The sequence below is a fragment of the Triticum dicoccoides genome, chromosome 2B, assembly GCF_002162155.2.
Source record: "Triticum dicoccoides isolate Atlit2015 ecotype Zavitan chromosome 2B, WEW_v2.0, whole genome shotgun sequence".
NCBI lineage: Eukaryota > Viridiplantae > Streptophyta > Magnoliopsida > Poales > Poaceae > Triticum > Triticum dicoccoides.
In genome coordinates, this window is record NC_041383.1 from 72183428 (window position 1) to 72202315 (window position 18888).

General features: G+C 45.6%; 1 protein-coding gene across 1 annotated transcript; it reads left to right on the plus strand.

Annotated features, from left to right (window-relative positions):
• Window positions 1-6427: 6427 nt before the first annotated feature.
• Window positions 6428-7400, plus strand: LOC119367170. Its single transcript, XM_037632766.1, has 2 exons — window positions 6428-6704; window positions 6833-7400. The coding sequence occupies exons 1-2, from the start codon at window positions 6428-6430 to the stop codon at window positions 7168-7170; spliced, it is 615 nt and encodes a 204-aa protein (XP_037488663.1). The 3' UTR covers window positions 7171-7400.
• Window positions 7401-18888: the final 11488 nt, after the last annotated feature.

Here is an 18888-nt window from a genome sequence, read left to right on the forward strand (position 1 = left end):
GGCTTTGACCCACCTAGTACTAGGAGAAGGCTTGGGAGGTCGATTAAAACCTTCGAGAAGGGGATAGAGCATGAGCCTCTAGAGAGGTGGTCTTTGCTACATGACACACATGGAGTAAGGTACGGTGTCATGACAACGAACCTCACGAAAACATACAATTTTGTCCTCAGAGGAAACCGAGCATTGCCACTTACAGCCATCGTTGAGGGTATTTTCTATGGCACCGTCAAGTATTTCAGAGATAGACGTCAAAAAGCAGAGCAGCATATCTTCAACAACCCAAATACACTGTATTGTGAAAGAGTCATAAAGTACATGGACAACAAGATGCAAAAAGCTAGGTCACACGGTGTAGTCGCCATCGGTAATCAAGAAAGAAGGTTTGAGGTCCTCTTAGCCAACAAAAAATTTGGATGTGCAAATGTATTGAGGACGCATGAGGTGAAAATTGGTAATGAAGCCTAGCCAACGTGTGAGTGCACATGCAACAAACCAAAATTGCTTCACCTACCTTGCTCACATGTACTTGCTGCTTGGGGGCAGCTTGAAATGGACGCAATATCGTTTGTGTCTCCATTTTTTCTGAAAGAGTCTATCCTCAATACTTGGACCGGTGAGCTGATGGGTTTTCAATCAATGGGTAATTTCAACACCGTCAACCCCGCTGAAAGGCGTTACATTCCAAACCCAGAGCATATGCGTACAAGTAGAGGTAGACGGCAGTGTCAGCGCATCTGGAATGATATGGATGAATCTGAAGCAGGAGGTCCGACTAGGCAATGCATTATATGCAATGAATTTGGCCATAGGGACACTAATTATCCCACTTTCATCACTGGGCGTGGACGAGGCAACCGGGGACGAAGAGGAGGTAGAGGAAACATGGGAGTAAGAGGGAGAGGAAGAACCTAAGCTAGGAGTACTATGTTCTGAATTTGTATTAAGTGTGGCACTATGTTCTGAATTTGTATTAAGTGTGGCACTATGGTCTGAATTTGTATTAAGTGTGGCACTATGTTCTGAATTTGTATTAAGTGTGGCACTATGTTCTGAATTTGTATTAAGTGTGGCACTATGGTCTGAATTTGTATTAAGTGTGGCACTATGGTCTGAATTTGTATTAAGTGTGGCACTATGTTCTGAATTTTTATTAAGTGTGGCACTATGGTCTGAATTTGTATTAAGTGTGGCACTATGTTCTAAATTTGTATTAAGTGTGGCACTATGTTCTGAATTTGTGGTAAGTGTGGCACTATATTCTGAATTTTTTATGTGCAGGAATGTCGGGACTGTGGTTGCTGAATGGGGACATTGATAGGGTTCATCGTGCTGCGATATGGTATGAGCGCAAGCTTGAGCCTCTGGTCACTCGCACTCCTAAGGAAAACTGGATGATACACCCAGGATGGCCTCAGCGGTACGTGCTTTATTAATTTGCACACTGACATGCATATTAATGGGAGACACTAACTGAAATGTTATATGATGAAGGTTGAAATGGGCCGGCCTTTTACCTTTCGCGCGTCCGGTTGAGTCTATCCCGAGTGAGAAACGCCTCGCCATCGACGGGTCCTTGCTGAGCTTCTTAGTGGACCATTGGAGGCCAGAGACCCACACGTTTCACTTCCGATGGGGAGAGATGGCTCCTACTCTGGAGGATGTGTCACTTTTGCTCGGACTACCATTGGCAGGTCATGCCATAGGACCGTTGGACGCACCGGCTGGTTGGGAGCAAGCTCTTACACAACGTTTTCATGGTGTTTTTCTAGATGCTCCGGATCCGGTATGGGAGCATCACGGACCTAAGTATGAGTGGTTGCTCAATTTCCGGGTAATTTGCCCTACCTCTTATCTTCAAGTTATCGTGCATACGGTTTTACAAAAAATAACTGCGGCTTGCTAAAACTTTCTCTTTGCTTAATGCAGATCCAGAACTTTTGGGTGCCGTTGATTGCGGAACAGATCACTCGGAGCCTGGAGGCCTACTTAATGTGGCTTTTCGGCAAGGTGATGTTCACAGAGAACCATGTCACCACTATTAGCGCGCTCTACATCCCTATGGCACTTGAGATAGAGAGCGCTCAGACGGCGGATCAGATCAGACAGAGGAGTTGGGGTTCGGCGGTCTTGGCGGCTACATACCGAGGTATGTGCAACGCTTGCTAGCTTACATCAAAAAAGCCAGCCCTTCTTGGATGCCCTCTATTCCTACAGCTGTGGTCGTGGGAGAGGTTCTCTATAAGGTGACCAGATGTACGTGTTCATGAGCCTATAGACGCCATGTTTGATGTTGACGGCATCGACATGCCTACTTTCGGTCTGTGTTGGACACGTCGCGAGGTATGCACCGTGTTGTAGTTTAATGCAACTTTTTTCTGCACAAGAAATACTTCGATGCTAGCGGATACTAACTTTTGTTTTCTGCAGAGACGCTTTGCTAGTGATCAGACCAGGAAAGCATACACAGCATTGAACGAGCAGTTCGATGCGTACACCGGGGTCATCTGGCAGCCCTATACGGAAGCAGCCATACAAGCGAGATACCCTGGTGGTATGTCTGTGCTATGCACAAGGGACCGAGATTACTGGATGACAAAATCAAAGATCATCTTTGATGTCTTCGTTGAGGAGATGGCACAACAGAGGGTTATGAGGAAATTTGGTCTTCTGAAGTTGGAGCTGCCTCCCCCAATAGAGAACCCGGTGCCAGCACACATCCACAGGTATTAACCAGTTTTTCAATGTTGCATTATCTTTCATAGTACTCCATTAGAAGCTTTAGGTAATTGTTGAAAACACACCACAATTTTAGGACGACAAGGAAGGGCATGACCAGGACAACTGCTGACTGGCTAGTTAGACTAGAGCCGTATGTTATAGAATGGGAGATAGCAAACACAAATCTATGGCACGAGAATCACAATTTTGATCTCAATGAATTCAATCTCTATTTGCGGCGCTACATGACCGGAACACAGTTACGCATCATTGAGCACTCCCACCCAGAGGAGATACCGGATCCTACTCCGTGGGATATGTACCCGAGCTATGACACTTCGGGCTCTAGGCAGTACGCGGTAAGATATATTTTCTTTAAGTAATGTTGTCACATACTTTGACGTGCAAGAGACAGAAATTATTAATCGTCATGGAAATTTGCAGGCTTCCTTGACGCACGATATCTACAACGACGTGACCACCTTTGGACGATCACTGTCGTCTGGACCTCTTCTTCAGCACCGTCCACTGCTACAGGCCTTCTTGGAACGAATTCAGAACAAGATACGGACTGTGTACGAGGCTATCACGTGCACCCGGAGAACCGACGTTGTTCAGCACCAGCAGCAGCAGCCGCGTCACTCCACGCACCGACATCAACCACGTCCACGTCTAGCACATCAGCCGACAACCAGGCCACCCCGTCCTGATCAACCTGGCAGTTCAACGTAGCAGCAACCACAGCACTATGGTCCCACGTCGAGCTTCGTGTTTTCTCCACAGCCACAGCAACACGGTCCCTCGTCCAGCTTCGTGTTTTCTCCACAGCCACAGCAGCACGGTCCCTCGTCCAGATTCGTGTTTCAGCCAGAGCAGTCGTCACAGCCAGCAGGTATGTGTCTTCATATTTATTGTTTTCTATATTAATTGATGCGATCTCATTCTTCATGATGAAACGTTCCATCGCATAGGAGCCTACGGATATCAGGCGTCTATGTCGGCATCACATGATACGTGGGGGAGTGATCAACATCCCGAGGAGAACATACATGCTCAGATGTCACAGCACACCCAGTGGATGAACATATTTTCGACTCCTCCACCAGGCCCCACACAGGATACACAGCATGACCAGGAAGAGTCTGAGATTCCTCCTCGTCACATTAGGGCACCCGACAGGTGGGGATGGTCGCCGCTTCCAGATCAGCCTCCCCGCCAGGCCAGACGTCGTCACTGACGCTTCTATCTATCAGTGGAGACATTACCATCTATTTCTGTGTGAGACTTATGTCTATTCTATGTATGAGACAAATGACTATGTACTTACGTATGAGACATATGCCTACTCTATTTTAGTACTCTGTTATCCGAACTACAAAATCATATTTAGATAGAACATAATGCTCATACAACAAGACATTACAAACAACTAGATAGAACTACATCTAAATTAAACGGTACGTACGACTGAACTCACAACATACAGCATAAAAACTACATGTAGTCATCATCGTCATCCTCGATTGATGCAGAACTCTTGCCCTTCGACGATGAAGAACTCTTGCCCTTCGACGATGAAGAACTCTTGCCCTTCGATGATGAAGAACTCTTGCCCTTCGACGATGAAGAACTCTTACCCTTCGACGATGCAGAACCCGGAAGCGGCGGCATGAAGATATCATCGTCGTCCTCGCTCTCCTCAGTCCATAAAAATGTATTCTTTGATGCAGTCCTTCTGAAAGTTTCACTCTTCGGCTCCACTACCTTCTTCCACCTTTCATGCAACCTAAGAAGTTCTTTACGTACCTGCTCATAGGTCCTTTCAGGCCACCCAGACCTACGTAATTGGTGAGCCAACTCATTCATTATGGTGTCACTACCGGTGAGTTCGTCCCATGGAACTATCCTATTGTCCATCCTGAAATCGGTAGCTAGGCTCAGAAGAGTCCTGCTCATGCCAGGGTGAAAACTACGATCGAGAGGATAATGGGACATTTCAACTACACTACAATGGAATGCTTATCCAACTCCGTCTGAAGGGGGTTTTATAGGTGGCGGGAAAGAGTTGGCGGGAACATATGGCGGGAAACGGATGGCGGGATAGAGTTGGCGGGAACATATGGCAGGAAACGCGTGGCGGGAACATATGGCGGGAACATATGACGGGAAACGGGTGGCGAAAACATATGGCGGGAAAGCGTTGGCGGGAAAACATATGGCGGGCAAAGGGTTGCGTGAAAAAACATCATAGTTCTGAAAAACAAATCTGTAGTATCGTACGGGGCAAAAAAAAATTGTAATATGAAATGCATGCACCAGTCGGCCCACAGCAGACCAATTAGTTTCAGTCGGCCCACAGCATGCCGACTGGACCCTGTCGGCCAGCAGTTGGCCGACTGGACTTGACCTGGGGGCCGGCAGGCCAATCGGCCAGCAGCAAGTAGATAGGATGCCAGTCGGCCTGTTGTGGGCCGACGGTGTATTATTTTTGGAAATCATTTTTTGGGCATAATATTTGTGAAAATTAATAAAAAAATGTATTATTTAAAAAAATTAGCCAGGTCATGCCCCATGTCTGTTTCAATGTACTGTAGCTACAAGACGTCGCAGGCGGTGCCGGAAGCCTGCACGCACGCCCCAGGCCGTGACCCGGCATGCCTGGGGTTTGTTTCCGGCCCTGGTATTTGGGATCCTAGCCACCACTGAGAATACTAGTCTATAATACTTCACTCTCTACAAGCAATAAAAACCTACTCTCTCCGTTTCATAATGTAAGACGTTTTTTAACACTACATTAATGTCAAAAAACATCTTACATTATGGGATGGGGGAGTATATAGGTAAGAGTAAAAAAATCATTCTCCAGGCTTGGGCCTTGGGTGCTCACTGCCAGCTCGGCCCATGACGTCACGGTGCCACACCTATGCTGCTGTGCACCCTGCGTCTTCACCCGCCTTGTTGCCACATGGTGAGGAGAGCATTACATACAAGGTCATTCGTAAATACCATCACCATTTCAAAGTACATCATATACTTATTTTGTCTCAAGAAGTCAAACTTTGTATACTCCAACCAAGTTTGTAGAAAGAATATTAACATCCACAACACCTAATGGATAAATACTAAAATATATATACTATACCACGAATGCATCTAATGATATTGATTCGCTAAAAAATGCCTAAACAAGTTGTTCGTGGAATCCCTCCACATAGATTAAACAGAGACATATTTCCAAAACACATAGTAGACCCAGTATTTATCAAACAAAAACCTACAAGCTGCCCTCAAATCAAATATATATGTGACGACCCTTTCAGAGTCCAGTTGGTAGAGCTGCCCGCAGCCTGCAGAGCATTGTCGACATATGGCGCGTCCACGACATGCCTGCGCAAGAAGACAAGCACGATCCCTATGCTGCTTCCACTGTGCCGGCCATTTTTTCTACGGTCCCTAAACAATCAATTAACAAGTTGATCTTGATTGAGTCCTTCGTTTATCACCTCGCAACAACCAGCATCACACGTCCACAAATTGATTTAAAATTGGTTCCTCGCTAATCACACTCCTCTCCCTCTCGTCCCGGTTCCCCCATAAAACACCAACCCACCCCGTCCTTCTCATCAGAATCCAGAATCCTGACGCAAGAGCTCACGGCGTCTCGGGAAGCCACCACCGATCTCTGTGGTACAGGAGCACGTGACCGGGCATGGGGAACTGCCAGGCGGCGGACGCGGCGGCCGTGGTGATCCAGCACCCGGGCGACGGCAAGGTCGAGCGCCTTCACTGGCCGACCACCGCGGCGGACGTTATGCGCAGGAACCCGGGCCACTACGTTGCCCTCGTCGTTCTGCATCACGTCGACGCCGAGCCCGAGCCCGCCGTCGCCGGAGAAAGAGGAGGTGCCAGGATAACCAAGATCAAGCTCCTCAAGCCAAAGGACACGCTCCTCCTCGGCCAGGTCTACCGCCTCATCACCTCCCAAGGTTCGTGCCTTATTAATTAGTATCCTGATTAACCATAGACGGTTCTTGGAGTGGATTCTTTCCACTTCTTGTCCGGTCCCATCTCTTGCTTCCATGGAGATTAACCAATTATTCCGTGGCGCGTACAGAGGTGACCAAGGCCGTGCAGACGAGGAAGCAGGAGAGGATGCGTGGCTGCGACGAGGCCATCGAGCGGGAGCAGCCGCGGTTGCACCGGCGACGGCAACTGCCGAGGCCGAGGGGCGACGACGCAACCACGGCCGCCAGAGGCGAACAGAGGCAGCCCCCCTATCATAAGGAACGGAAGCGGCTGGAGACGGACCGGCAACACCGGAGCATCACAACCGCCCGCGGCAGAGGCCGGCACTGGCGACCGGCGTTGCAGAGCATTACAGAGTCATCGTGGAGCGGACACACAGACTGCGAGGATACATGTAAAGAGACTCTACAGTCTACATGTAAATGAGCTAGAGTAGAAAAGTAGAAGAAGGTTTTGGGGGAGCAGTGTAGAAATGTATACATACATTAGGCGATCTGAATGTATCCATCGGCTTCAGTCCAGTTTGAATCCGTTTTGATGATACAGTAGCACGCATTACCCCACTTTTTTTTTGGTGAAAATTACCCGTTCCTCTCTCGAGGATCTAGCGTTTTATCCGAGCCACACGTGTAATTCCCGAGGAGTGATGTGTACTCCTTGTGTTTGTATCCTTTCTTGATGACTACATTATGAGTCAATAAAAAATGACATTTAATGAGAAAATCTGCAATAGGTGATTAGGCAATGATGGGACGGCTGAAAAAAAGACTGAAAAAGGTGTTGTCACAGAGTGCTCGCGGCTTGGGCATTCAGTTTCAGTTTTCAGTTCTGACCAGTTCAAATTTGATGTATATAATGACACGGATACATTTCTGAGGGAGGTCATGATCGATGAAACAGTGTTAGTTAGCCTCATATGAATGTATGGTGAGACCGCCTAGTCAATGGTTAAGAAAAAACAGTGATTTGTTAATTTAAAAATGACAAGCCTCGGAATTCGCTCTCTGCAGCAATTTGAATATACTAGCCAGTCTCCATTCAAACTTGTACCATTGCTACCAGCTCCGGCATATTGAATGTAGTAGCGAGTCTCCGTTCAACATTTCCTTCGTTTCTTTTGACAAGACACAATTAGTACACTTTGACTACCTAATCCTTATATGAGTATGTTTAACTTTGACTACCACATGTCAGGGCAGATGAAAGATTGGTAGGTAGGCTCATTCCTCTCTAAGATGAATGGTCAGACCGCATGGGCAATGCTGGGAAAATAGTCCGAATTGGCTAGTTTAAAATTGAGAAGCCTCGGAAATCGCTCTCCCCAACAATTTGAATATTCTCCATTCCCACATGCCAGGGTCGACGTGGTGCGTGACATGGATGGTCTCGATGCGGAAGAAAGAAATGCAGTCATAATGTGAAGGAGAGAGCGATCGCACGCCCCGCCAATTTGATACATGGTTTTTTTTTGAAGGACCAGCAATGGCAGGTGTTTCATTGATCATAAGCAGGGAGCAGTTGACAAAGTGATAAAGGTAGATATCCGAAGATCAAGGAAAGTAAGAAGAAGAAGAAGAAAAGAACATAGTGCCCCCAGACACAAGCCGCTAGACTACTCTCCCGACGGGTCCCCGAAGGGGCTCTGCACTGATTTGATGCCGGCTTGTTGCCAGAGGCTTATCCCTCTTCTGATCTCGTTGAGAATGTCTTCCACCTTGGCCTCCTTTGCCCTAAATGTGCATTGGTTCCTCTCCTGCCATATCTGCCAAAGGGCAAGCATTGCAAGAGACTTGATCTCTTCCCTGTGAGCAGGCGGCGATGCATCTGACATGGCTTTGAACCTGTCCAAGGAGCTTGTGTTGCCAATCCATGATTCCTGTCTTAGCGCGCGGCAACACGTCCATGTTGAAATTGAATTCCCGGTTTCCTTCGCGAGGGGGCAATCCCAGAACAAATGGTCGGAGCTTTCCAGGTTGCGGAGGCATAGCTGACAGAAATAGTTGTTTGGCCATCCTCGCTGCTGCAATCTATCGTTGCACCAGAGCCGGTTTTGGTGTAGCAGCCAGGCGAAGATCTTGATTTTTGCTGGCGCTCGGGTGCTCCAGATCAGCTCGCGAAAATGCGTCTGCATAGTTCCCTGGAACTGGGCACGGTAGGCTGAGTGCGCAGTGTACTGCCCGGATGCTTCTATCTTCCAGTTGATCTGGTCTTGGATGTTTTCCTGAAGGTGGTACGATTGCAATCGGCGGTTCAAAGCGATCACATCCTGTGCTAACGAGCCGGCGTCGCCGTGCGCCAGGTCTTCGAGAAGTGCTTGCGCCACCGATCTGTTCTTTCTTCTGGAGTGTTTAAAGAGGTTGGGGTGGAGGAGCTTGAGCGGAGATGCATCGATCCAAGCCGAGTGCCAGAAGCTAGTCATCTTGCCATTGCCAATAGTCACCGTTGTGGCCGCACTAAAAAGTGTTGGGAACGTAGTAATTTCAAAAAAAATCCTACGTACACGCAAGATCATGGTGATGGCATAGCAACGAGAGGGGAGAGTGTTGTTGATGTAACCTCGTAGACCGTAAGCGGAAGCGTTATGACAACGCGGTTGATGTAGTCGTACGTCTTCACAATTCGACCGATCCAAGTACCGAACGTACGGCACCTCCGAGTTCAGCACACGTTCAGCTCGATGACGATCCCCGGACTCCGATCCAGCAAAGTGTCGGGGATGAGTTCCGTCAGCACGACGGCGTGGTGACGATGATGATGCTCTACCGGCGCAGGGCTTCGCCTAAACTCCGCGACGATATGACCGAGGTGGAATATGGTGGAGGGGGGCACCGCACACGGCTAAGGAACGATCCGTAGATCAACTTGTGTGTCTAGGGTGCCCCCCTGCCCCTGTATATAAAGGAGCAAGGGGGGGTGCGGCCGGCCCTAGGAGGAGGCGCGCCGGAGGAGTCCTACTCCCACCGGGAGTAGGACTCCCCCCCTTCCCTAGTTGGACTAGGACTTGGGGGGAAGGAGGAGAGGGGGGAAAGGAAAAGGGGGGGCGTCGCCCCCCCTCCTTGTCCTATTCGGACTTGGGGGGGGAGGGGCGCGCGGCTGCCCCTTGGCCCCTTCTCCTCTTCCTCCACTAGGCCCACTAAGGCCCATTAGGTCACCGGGGGGTTCCGGTAACCTCCCGGTACTCCGGTAAAATGCCGATTTCACCCGGAACACTTCCGATGTCCAAACATAGGCTTCCAATATATCAATCTTTATGTCTCGACCATTTCGAGACTCCTCGTCATGTCCGTGATCACATCCGGGACTCCAAACAAACTTCGGTACATCAAAACTTATAAACCCATAATAAAACTGTCATCGTAACGTTAAGCGTGCGGACCCTACGGGTTCGAGAACTATGTAGACATGACCTAGAACTATTCTCGGTCAATAACCAATAGCGGAACCTGGATGCTCATATTGGCTCCTACATATTATACGAAGATCTTTATTGGTCAAACCGTATAACAACATACGTTGTTCCCTTTGTCATCGGTATGTTACTTGCCCGAGATTCGATCGTCGGTATCCAATACCTAGTTCAATCTCGTTAACGGCAAGTCTCTTTACTCGTTCCGTAATACATGATCCCGCAACTAACTCATTAGCTACATTGCTTGCAAGGCTTATAGTGATGTGCATTACCGAGAGGGCCCAGAGATACCTCTCCGACAATCGGAGTGACAAAACCTAATCTCGAAATACACCAACCCAACATGTACCTTCGGAGACACCTGTAGTACTCCTTTATAATCACCCAGTTACGTTGTGACGTTTGGTAGCACCCAAAGTGTTCCTCCGGTAAACGGAAGTTGCATAATCTCATAGTTACAGGAACATGTATAAGTCATGAAGAAAGCAATAGCAATATACTAAACGATCAAGTGCAAGGCTAACGGAATGGATCATGTCAATCACATCATTCTACTAATGATGTGATCCCATTAATCAAATGACAACACATGTCTATGGTTAGGAAACATAACCATCTTTGATTAATGAGCTAGTCAAGTAGAGGCATACTAGTGACGTTATGTTGGTCTATGTATTCACACATGTATAATGTTTCCGGTTAATACAATTCTAGCATGAATAATAAACATTTATCATGATACTAGGAAATAAATAATAACTTTATTATTTCCTCTAGGGCATATTTCCTTCAGTCTCCCACTTGCACTAGAGTCAATAATCTAGATTACACAGTAATGATTCTAACACCCATGGAGTCTTGGTGCTGATCATGTTTTGCTCGTGAGAGAGGCTTAGTCAATGGGTCTGCAACATTCAGATCCGTATGCATCTTGCAAATCTCTATGTCTCCCACCTGGACTTGGTCCCGGATGGAATTGAAGTGTCTCTTGATGTGCTTGGTCCTCTTGTGAAATCTGGATTCCTTTGCCAAGGCAATTGCACCAGTATTGTCACAGAAGATCTTCATTGGTCCTGATGCACTAGGTATGACACCTAGATCGGAAATGAACTCCTTCATCCAGACTCCTTCATTTGCTGCTTCCGAAGCAGCTATGTACTCCGCTTCACATGTAGATCCCGCCACGACGCTTTGTTTAGAACTGCACCAACTTACAGCTCCACCGTTTAATAAAAACACGTATCTGGTTTGCCATTTAGAATCGTCCGGATTAGTGTCAAAGCTTGCATCGACGTAACCATTTACGACTAGCTCTTTGTCACCTCCATATACGAGAAACATATCCTTAGTCCTTTTCAGGTATTTCAGGATGTTCTTGACCACTGTCCAGTGATCCACTCCTGGATTACTTTGGTACCTTCCTGCCAAGCTTATTGCTAAGCATACGTCAGGTCTGGTACACAGCATTGCATACATGATAGAGCCTATGGCTGAAGCATAGGGAACATCTTTCATTTTCTCTCTATCTTCTACTGTGGTCAGGCATTGAGTCTGACTCAACTTCACACCATGTAGCACAGGCAAGAACCCTTTCTTTGCCTGATCCATTTTGAACTTTTTCAAAATTTGATCAAGGTATGTGCTTTGTGAAAGTCCTATTAAGCGTCTTGATCTATCTCTATAAATCTTGATGCCCAATATGTAAGCAGCTTCACCGAGGTCTTTCATTGAAAAACTTTTATTCAAGTATTCCTTTATGCTATCCAAAAATTCTATATCATTTCCAATTAATAATATGTCATCTACATATAATATCAGAAATGCTACAGAGCTCCCACTTACTTTCTTTTAAATACGGGCTTCTCCAAAAGTCTGTATAAAACCATATGCTTTGATCACACTATCAAAGCATTTATTCCAACTCCGAGATGCTTGCACCAGTCCATAGATGGATCGCTGGAGCTTGCACACTTTGTTAGCACCTTTTGGATCAACAAAACCTTCTGGCTGCATCATATACAACTCTTCTTCCAGAAATCCATTCAAGAATGCAGTTTTGACATCCATTTGCCAAATTTCATAATCATAAAATGCGGCAATTGCTAACATGATTCAGACAGACTTAAGCATCGCTACGGGTGAGAAAGTCTCATCGTAGTCAACCCCTTGAACTTGTCGAAAACCTTTTGCAACAAGTCGAGCTTTATAGACAGTTACATTACCATCAGCGTCAGTCTTCTTCTTAAAGATCCATTTACTCTCAATGGCTTGCCTATCATCGGGCAAGTCAATCAAAGTCCATACTTTGTTTTCATACATGGATCCCATCTCAGATTTCATGGCCTCTAGCCATTTTGCGGAATCTGGGCTCATCATCGCTTCCTCATTGTTCGTAGGTTCATCATGGTCAAGTAACATGACTTCCAGAATAGGATTACCGTACCACTCTGGTGCAGATCTTACTCTGGTAGACCTACGAGGTTCAGTAGAAACTTGATCTGAAGTTTCATGATCAATATCATTAGCTTCCTCACTAATTGGTGTAGGTATCACAGAAACCGATTTCTGTGATGAACTACTTTCCAATAAGGGAGCAGGTACAGTTACGTCATCAAGTTCTACTTTCCTCCCACTCACTTCTTTCGAGAGAAACTCCTTCTCTAGAAAGGGTCCATTCTTAGCAACGAATGTTTTGCCTTCGGATCTGTGATAGAAGGTGTACCCAACTGTCTCCTTTGGGTATCCTATGAAGACACATTTCTCCGATTTAGGTTCGAGCTTATCTGGTTGAAGTTTCTTCACATAAGCATCGCAGCCCCAAACTTTAAGAAACGACAACTTTGGTTTCTTGCCAAACCACAGTTCATAAGGCGTCGTCTCAACGGATTTTGATGTTGCCCTATTCAACGTGAATGCGGCCGTCTCTAAAGCATAACCCCAGAACGATAGCGGTAAATCAGTAAGAGACATCATAGATCGCACCATATCTAGTAAAGTACGATTACGACGTTCTGACACACCATTTCTTTGTGGTGTTCCAGGTGGCGTGAGTTGCGAAACTATTCCGCATTGTTTCAAATGTAAACCAAACTCGTAACTCAAATATTCTCCTCCATGATCAGATCGTAGAAACTTTATTTTCTTGTTACGATGATTTTCCACTTCACTCTGAAATTCTTTGAACTTTTCAAATGTTTCAGACTTGTGTTTCATTAAGTAGATATACCCATATCTGCTTAAATCATCTGTGAAGGTCAGAAAGTAACGATATCCACCACGAGCTTCAACATTCATTGGACCACATACATCTGTATGTATGATTTCCAACAAATCTGTTGCTCTCTCCATTGTACCGGAGAATGGTGTTTTAGTCATCTTGCCCATAAGGCACGGTTCGCAAGTACCAAGTGATTCATAATCAAGTGATTCCAAAAGTCCATCAGTATGGAGTTTCTTCATGCGCTTTACACCGATATGACCTAAACGGCAGTGCCACAAATAAGTTGCACTATCATTATCAACTCTGCATCTTTTGGCTTCGACATTATGAATATGTGTATCACTACTATCGAGATTCAATAAAAATAGACCACTCTTCAAGGGTGCATGACCATAAAAGATATTACTCATATAAATAGAACAACCATTATTCTCTGATTTAAATGAATAACCATCTCGCATCAAACAAGATCCAGATATGATGTTCATGCTCAACGCTGGCACCAAATAACAATTATTCAGGTCTAAAACTAATCCCGAAGGTAGATGTAGAGGTAGCGTGCCGACCGCGATCACGTTGACTTTGGAACCGTTTCCCACGCGCATCGTCACCTCATCCTTGGCCAGTGCTCGCTTATTCCGTAGTCCCTGTTTCGAGTTGCAAATATTAGCAACAGAACCAGTATCAAATACCCAGGTGCTACTGCGAGCTCTAGTAAGGTACACATCAATAACATGTATATCACATATACCTTTGTTCACCTTGCCATCCTTCTTATCCGCCAAATACTTGGGGCAGTTCCGCTTCCAGTGTCCAGTCTGCTTGCAGTAGAAGCACTCAGTTTCAGGCTTAGGTCCAGACTTGGGTTTCTTCTCTTGAGCAGCAACTTGCTTGCTGTTCTTCTTGAAGTTCCCCTTCTTCTTTCCTTTGCCCTTTTTCTTGAAACTAGTGATCTTGTTGACCATCAACACTTGATGCTGCTTCTTGATTTCTACCTCCGCAGCTTTTAGCATTGCGAAGAGCTCGGGAATTGTCTTGTTCATCCCTTGCATATTATAGTTCATCACGAAGCTCTTGTAGCTTGGTGGTAGTGATTGGAGAATTCTGTCAATGACGCTATCATCCGGAAGATTAACTCCCAGTTGAATTAAGTGCTTATTATACCCAGACATTTTGAGTATATGCTCAGTGACAGAACTATTCTCCTCCATCTTGCAGTTGTAGAACTTATTGGAGACTTCATATCTCTCAATTCGGGCATTTGCTTGAAATATTAACTTCAACTCCTGGAACATCTCATATGCTCCATGACGTTCAAAACGTCGTTGAAGACCCGGTTCTAAGCCGTAAAGCATGGCACATTAAACTATCGAGTAGTCATCAGCTTTGCTCTGCCAGACGTTCTTAACGTCGTCAGTTGCATCAGCAGCAGGCCTGGCACCCAGCGGTGCTTTCAGGACGTAATTCGTCTGTGCAGCAATGACGATAATCCTCAGGTTACGGACCCAGTCCGTGTAATTGCTACCATCATATTTCAACTTTGCTTTCTCAAGGAACGCATTAAAATTCAACGGAACCACAGCACGAGCCATCTATCTACAACAAACATAGACAAGCAAAATACTATCAGGTACTAAGTTCATGATAAATTTAAGTTCAATTAATCATAGTGAACTCCCACTTAGACAGACATCTCTCGAGTTATCTAAGTGATCACGTGATCCAGATCAACTAAACCATAACCGATCATCACGTGAGATGGAGTAGTTTTCAATGGTGAACATCACTATGTTGATCATATCTACTATATGATTCACGCTCGACCTTTCGGTCTCCGTGTTCCGAGGCCATATCTGCATATGCTAGGCTCGTCAAGTTTAACCTGAGTATTCTGCGTGTGCAAAACTGGCTTGCACCCATTGTAGATGGACGTAGAGCTTATCACACCCGATCATCACGTGGTGTCTGGGCACAACGAACTTTGGCAACGGTGCATACTCAGGGAGAACACTTCTTGATATTTTTTAGTGAGAGATCATCTTAAAATGCTACCGTCAATCAAAGCAAGATAAGATGCATAAAGGATAAACATCACATGCAATCAATGTAAGTGATATGATATGGCCATCATCATCTTGTGCTTGTGATCTCCATCTCCGAAGCACCGTCGTGATCACCATCGTCACCGGTGCGACACCTTGATCTCCATCGTAGCATCGTTGTCGTTTACGCCATCTATTGCTTCTACGACTATCGCTACCGCTTAGTGATAAAGTAAAGCAATTACAGGGCGTTTGCATTTCATACAATAAAGCGACAACCATATGGCTCCTGCCAGTTGCCGATAACTTCGATTACAAAACATGATCATCTCATACAATAAAATATAGCATCACGTCTTGACCATATCACATCACAACATGCCCTGCAAAAACAAGATAGACGTCCTCTAATTTGTTGTTGCAAATTGAATGTAGCAGGGTCAGGCAGCGCTGTCGGGGAGATATGCACATTCGCAACTCCCAAATCAAGCTTTTCAACAAAAATGAAGCCATGATCTTGTAGCAGGGTCAGGCAGCGCTGTCGTTTTCACTCTTTGGTGCGTCATCTTGGAGATCTTGGTCTCATTTGTGCTTCCTGTTGGGGTCTACGGTAGGGTGCGTCGACTGCAAATTAAAATTTCCCACACGCAGAACAACCAAGAACATGCTACGGGAGATGCAAGTGACTAGACATATAAGAAGGAAAATAAGGAGTGTGGCTGCGCGGACGAACAAATAGGAGCTCAAAACGGACCGGGCGCGTCCCCTTGCGCGCCGTGGACGCGGGCGACCGCAGCATCGGAGAACGCGCAACTGGTGAGGCCGGACCCTGGCCGGACCCCGAAGCAGCCCCCATATCCTTGTCCAGACGATGAACCAGGCCCTTCGTGGATTGCTTGGAACCAGAAGAGGCCCTGCTCTTAGCTGAGAACTTTCTGACCGAGGTTTTCTTCTTCTTCTTAGATGCAGGTCCAGTGGACCGAGGAGGGGATACAGGTAGATCTTCAATCCCAGAAAAAGAAGGTGACTGCGGGCGATTCCCTTGATGCACTACCTGGATGTACTTGGTTCAGAGATTGATAGATGTTCAACTATCCGACCAGCCAAAATCGACGCACTGGAAATGGGGTATTTACGGTGAAATCTTTCTATATGGATTTAATTAATTCTGGCCCAGTCCCAAGATCGTTGCATATTTGGAAGGTTAAGGTTCCCTTGGAGATAACAGCCCTACGTCTCGTACTCCGGAGAGGCTTTGTTCTATCTGAGTATGTATCCGGCAAAGAAGCATGATCTACCCAGGGGACTGTAGCTCTCTTGATTGTTTGTCTTGATGTTGGACATATATACTTCACAATGCAGTCTGCCTGAAGATTCATTCTGAGCCTCGGCAACCCGTGAATCATATAATAGCGCACATAAAAATAAATAAAATAGAAGTCCTAAGTCTAAGTCGCGAACATTTCACGCGAGCGCACGCACCATACATGTGTGACAGCTATCCATGTGGTTCTAGCGTTTCTTAGACAGTGAATGGCTTCCCTTATAAGTTGGTCAAAATCCCCTCACCCCAGCGAGGTGGGACTAAAGTTGTATGCAGTGGCTAGCAGATGCCACGGTTGGGTGTTTTAGACTGGACCTACCTCTTGCGGTGGGCCGGCTGGCCAGATACGACCATTTAAACCTACAACCGTCATTGTGTGGCTGGCCTTCCATGTGGCTTGATTAATTATGTCATTCTTACCTCCGGCCAACTCGTGCATGCGAGCTTAATTAATTATGTTATTTGTGCTTCTTCGGCCGACGTGAACGAGTTTACTGCTTCATAAGAAAGGGGAAACCAAGGACAAGGATCCAAACAAATGTTCTGTTTTTAATTCCATATATATATGAGCCAGTACCCGCCTTTGAATTTCCTTTGCATGTTGATGAACGCTGAGCTGGCCGAAAGAAAATCTAGCCATGATGAAATCTCAAAAAGAAAAAAAACAAGACAAGAACATTGGGTGTGTGTCTACAGCAAGGTTGGCTAAGAATTTTGGACCACCGCTCCTTGCTCACTGCAAGGATATTTCATATTTTACAGTACTACCTCTGTCCTGATTTAATAGTCCCCTTTGTATTATGTGTCAAATTTTGATCTTAAATTTAACTAACTAAACATTAATGCATGTCAGAAAAAATAATATAATTGAAAAATATGTTCAAATACGAATCCGACGATACTCCCTCTTTCTCAGTTTACAAGGCGTGTGCGTACCCCTAGATCGTCAATTTGATCAACCTAATACAAGTAATATATTACAAAAAATATATCAATATAAACTTCAGATGTTCTATTTTCAAAAGATATAATTTTTGTGTTATATAGTTTATATTAGGATGATCAAAATGGCAACCTATGTATACGCGTAGGACTTGTAAACTGAGATGGAGGGAGTATAATTCTTGGTGACATGCATTAATATTTTGTTAGTCAAATTATAGTCAAAACTTGGCACAAAATACAGAGAAGACTTATAAACAGGGACAGAAGTACTCGCAACTTTTTTTAGACTCTCGCCAAGCTTTATTCAAAAGTCTAAAATATTTACAGGTAAAAACAGCAACTCCCGAGGCTGGCCTAACCACACATGCCTGCCAAAATCGAGAGTTAAAACATGCTTAGCGAGATTGTGAGCTTCCAATGTGGTCGGATCTGAAATAAACCTGAGTTTGATCGCTGAAGCTCCCAAAAAAGCGCCATCTTCATCTCTGCACATCGCCGCCACCGCTCCATGATCACCTGCTCTTCCTACTGCTGCATCTGCATTTATTTTGGTCAGTCCTTCTGGTGGTGGAAGCCACCCCGATGGCCGAATAACAGGGACCTTGATAAACCTCGGCGCCTTCTTCTCTATGAACTCAAGATCATTCAGAAAAAAGTTGATAAAAGAATGTGTGGCAGAAGGAGTTTGATAAATGTCTTCATGGATCACTTTTCTCCTAGCTCGCCAAATCGCCCACAGCGTCACCAACATGCGGGTGAATTCTTCATGCTCCAGCTTGTCATACAACGTGAAGACCCAATTCTTCAAGATTTCTCTAGAGGTTTTCATGGTCGCCATATTGGAGAACCATGCACAGGGTATCAGCTACTGCCATGTCGTCGGCATCAATATTATCAAGTGGCCAGAGCTCTACTAGGCGCAAAGATGAGCCAATCAAGGCAAGAGCAATCGTTTCATTTGCTATAATTGGTACATGCAAGCTTCAAGATTTGGTTTGGCACGTTGGTTGTCAAACTATTGCTATATGTAACGGATTTGGTTGCTTTTTATTTGTGGACCATTGCAATTCAATTCCCTATGCTATGATCCAACAAGTTTAACAAGGAGATATAAATCCAATCCATATAAGCAGGTCCATCTCCACTAAACAAGAAAAGCACAAATGGCGCATCCCATTATCCCGCACTGATAAAAGACATGCGG